Raw genomic sequence first — 3,495 nt, 5'->3', positions numbered from 1 at the left:
ATAGGGACGTCGTGCGCTCACGTGACAGGGAGCGCCGGGCGCGACGGCGAGGACGGACGTCATTGTGATGCGACGCCCATTCAACGTTGTAGGGAAGCCGGGCCAGAGAAACTGAGTGGGAGTGTCGCGGAGCTGCAGGGAATCCTAAAACCCGGACCTGCGCAAACACGGTCTGTGAGCTGTAAGTGCGTGAGCTTTTCCCCGACGTGGTGGATGGTTGTAGCTAGCTATCTCTTCCCCAACTTGTATCTTTTTTTTCCGCATCCAATCTAGTCAAAGCAGGTGGGTCAGGAATGGAGCCTTAGCGGTTGCTCATTGTAGCGCTTCTAGCACAGGTGTCAAGCAGGACCATCAAGTGTCTGGTCCAGGCACTGCTCGCGGGGCGTTCCCTCTTTGGCTTCAGTTCTTTCTGAATTGTGTGGTCAGGAACACAGTCTTATCCGAGCTCCGCGATTTATCCACTTGGTGGTGTTCAGTACCAAGCCCGGCAGTTGAATTCTGCTCCAGTAGAGAGATGGGCCTTTTATTTTTATTTTGATACAGGATGCTTAGAGTGTAATAATTGTCAGAGGTGTAATTGCCTCATCCTAGACCTAACTGCACTTGCAGGTGTCAAATCCATCAATGTGTGATTGAACCTACAGGGGGTCCTCGGGTTATGACACAGTGCCGTTCCTATGACAGTGACATAACTGGACTTTTGGTGTAAGTGGAAACATACCCTAGCCTAAGTCACTTACCTATCCTAACACAGTTGTAAAGTCATAACCTAGAACATAAAAACACAACTAAGCCACAGAAATAGGAAAGGGACATAAACATACTCTATACTGTAGTAACAAAAAAAAAAAAAAAATGACCAAAATGAGTGTAAAAAAATTTCTTACCTTTATTCCTGTGGTTGGCTTGCACACTGGAAGGGACATTGCAAGGTGGAAGCGAGTGACCTATCGGGAGGAGGAAGCTGGAGAGGCAGGAGAACCTGCAGAAGGTGCTAGAGATACTGGGTCAGGTGAATCAGGATTGCCTAAGGAACATGCAGGAGACGCTGGAGATGATTCTACCTGCACTACAGGCATTTCATCTCGAGAAGCAGCTGATGTAGGGGATTCAAGGTCTGTTGCAGGCCTCTCTACCTTCTTAAAGAATTGTTCCAGGCTAGTCTGGAACTAGTTCGCCCATGTAGCCTGTAAGTACACTAGTGGTGTAAGCCGAAACACTCACGTTTCAGTTTTTTTAAGGTTTTATGGAAGTGAGTGTCGTCAACTCAAAACATCCTATGTTGAGACTCGTAACCTGAGGACCCCCTGTATTTATTCCCTTATTTATTCAGGAAATTGCTAATTGGGCATTTAAGTTTTAGGCCTTAACGAATTTTATAGTCCAGTGACCCTACTGTTATTTAGTCAATATCTAAGTGCCTCTGTGGTGATTAGGGAACAACTGAGCTCTAAAAGGAGGCGTCAAGGAAATGGCTGAATTGCTGGCCCAGATTGTGTGTGTGTGTGTGTGTGTGTGTGTGTGTGTGTGTGTGTGTGTGTGTGTGTGTGTGAGAGAGAGAGAGAGAGACAGAGAGACAGAGAGACAGAGAGGGACAGATAAGGATAGACAGACAGGAAGGGAGAGAGATGAGATGAGAAGCATCAGTTTTTCATTGTGGCACCTTAGTTGTTCATTGATTGCTTTCTCATATGTGCCTTGACTGGGGGGCTACAGCAGAGCGAGTGACCCCTTGTTCAAGCCAGCCACCTTAGGCTTCAAGCCAGTGACTTTTGGCCTCAAACCAGAGACCATGAGGTCGTGTCTATGATCCCTCACTCAAGCTAGTGTCCCCACGCTCAAGTTGGTGAGCTCCACGCTCAAGCTGGCAACCATGGGTTTCAAACCTGATCCTCTGAGTCCCAGTCTGATGCTCTATCCACTGCGCCACTGCCTGGTCAGGCCTGGCCCGGCCTAGCCCAGGTTTTTAGTAGCACACATAATGATGTTCCATAGCTGTAAGTTTGTATTTCTGAGGCAGTTTTATAGATTGTTCACTATCCAAGAAGTATTTTTTTCACGTTTGCATAGACTTAACAAGATTAACAAAAGTTGTGAAAGATGAAGTAAACTTTTGGTTTAGAATAGGCCAGTAACTCAGACCTTGAAGCTGTTTTTCTGACTGTCTTCTATAGTAAGAGCACATATATACATAAATGAAGCTTTTGACAATGAGTGGGGAGATGTGATTTTTCTCTGCAGCACATTTTTTTTTAAATGAAGACCAATATTCACATATTTCTGAAATAAGTCTATTTCTGTCTGAGTTTTCTAGGGAAAACAGTCATCTAAATTAAGAATTTTTACTCATAGAAATATAGACCTGCATTATAGAATTATAGGTCAAGTCCACCTCTTTAACAGGGAGCAAAATAAGCCCAGACCTGCCCAATGTCTAGGCTAAAGGAGAGACTTAGTTAAAACTCTGATTATGTACCCTTTTGCTTACTGTACTTTGCTGCTTTGCACATAATATATTTTAGACACAAAAACTGAATTTCCAAGATTTTTTTAAATTACACTGGTTGAAAATTTTAAAAGTACATTAACTGCATTTGAGAACTAGATGATTAATATCAAGGGTCTATTAGTGACTCATTTTGCTATTTTTATTTTTATCTTTTGTACAGAGATGCTTAGGTCCTGGTATAATGTGGGTATTCTTTTTTTCTACATAGAATATTTTTAAAATGACTACACCAAACAAGACACCTCCTGGTGCTGACCCGAAGCAGTTGGAAAGGACCGGAACAGTACGAGAAATTGGGTCACAAGCTGTTTGGTCACTTTCATCTTGCAAACCAGGTAAACAAAACAAAAGCTGTTTATAATATGTACTTATAGTTTCCTTGTATTCTGGACTGACTATAATTAATATTCTTTTTGTTTGTATACTTTATTTTATTTCTAAAATAAATTTAATTGAATTTTCATGTTACATATCTCTTCCAAGCTGCTTTACTAATATCTCCTTGAATTTAACTACATATGGCATAAAGTCTCCTCTTTATCATCCCTTCTCTGCTGTGATTCAGTTATATAGTTAGCATTTTTTGTTGTTGTTGGCTCTTTATATGGGATAAGTGGGTGATACATTTCTTGAGAGATTACATATTTAAAAATAACTTTATTTTACTCTTGGTTGATATAGAACTTTTAAAATTTTTTAATTTTTTTTATTTTTTAGGTGAGAGAAGGGGAGATAGAGAGACAGACTTCCGCATGTGCCCTGCCCGACCAGGATTCACCCGGCAACCCCATCTAGGGCTGATGCTTGAGTACCAAGATATTTTTAGTGCCTGAGGTCCACTTGCTTGGACCAAGTGAGCTATCCTCAGCACTTGGTCCTACACACTCCAATGAGCCACTGGCTGCAGGAAGGGAAGAGGGGGAAAAAAACAGATGGTTGCTTCTCCTGTGTGCACTGACCGGGAATCAAACCTGGGACATCCATAT

The 3,495-nt window shown here is 42.3% G+C and overlaps 1 protein-coding gene across 3 annotated transcripts in view; it reads left to right on the top strand.

Annotated features, from left to right (window-relative positions):
* The first annotated feature begins 70 nt into the window (after window positions 1-70).
* ANAPC10 (anaphase promoting complex subunit 10) overlaps window positions 71-3,495 on the top strand; it is a 72,621-nt gene continuing 69,196 nt past the window's right edge. For 2 of the 3 annotated variants that reach the window (XM_066385889.1, XM_066385904.1), the window contains exons 1-2: window positions 71-181; window positions 2,718-2,844. In XM_066385889.1, coding sequence (XP_066241986.1) covers window positions 2,730-2,844 — 115 coding nt within the window. In that variant the 5' untranslated portion in view covers window positions 71-181; window positions 2,718-2,729. The remainder of the gene's footprint in view (window positions 182-2,717; window positions 2,845-3,495) is intronic. The other variant, XM_066385898.1, reaches the window with a different exon arrangement.

The sequence above is a fragment of the Saccopteryx leptura genome, chromosome 1 (genome assembly GCF_036850995.1).
Source record: "Saccopteryx leptura isolate mSacLep1 chromosome 1, mSacLep1_pri_phased_curated, whole genome shotgun sequence".
NCBI classification, from domain to species: Eukaryota; Metazoa; Chordata; class Mammalia; order Chiroptera; family Emballonuridae; genus Saccopteryx; species Saccopteryx leptura.
This window is presented reverse-complemented; position numbering and strand designations above follow the sequence as displayed.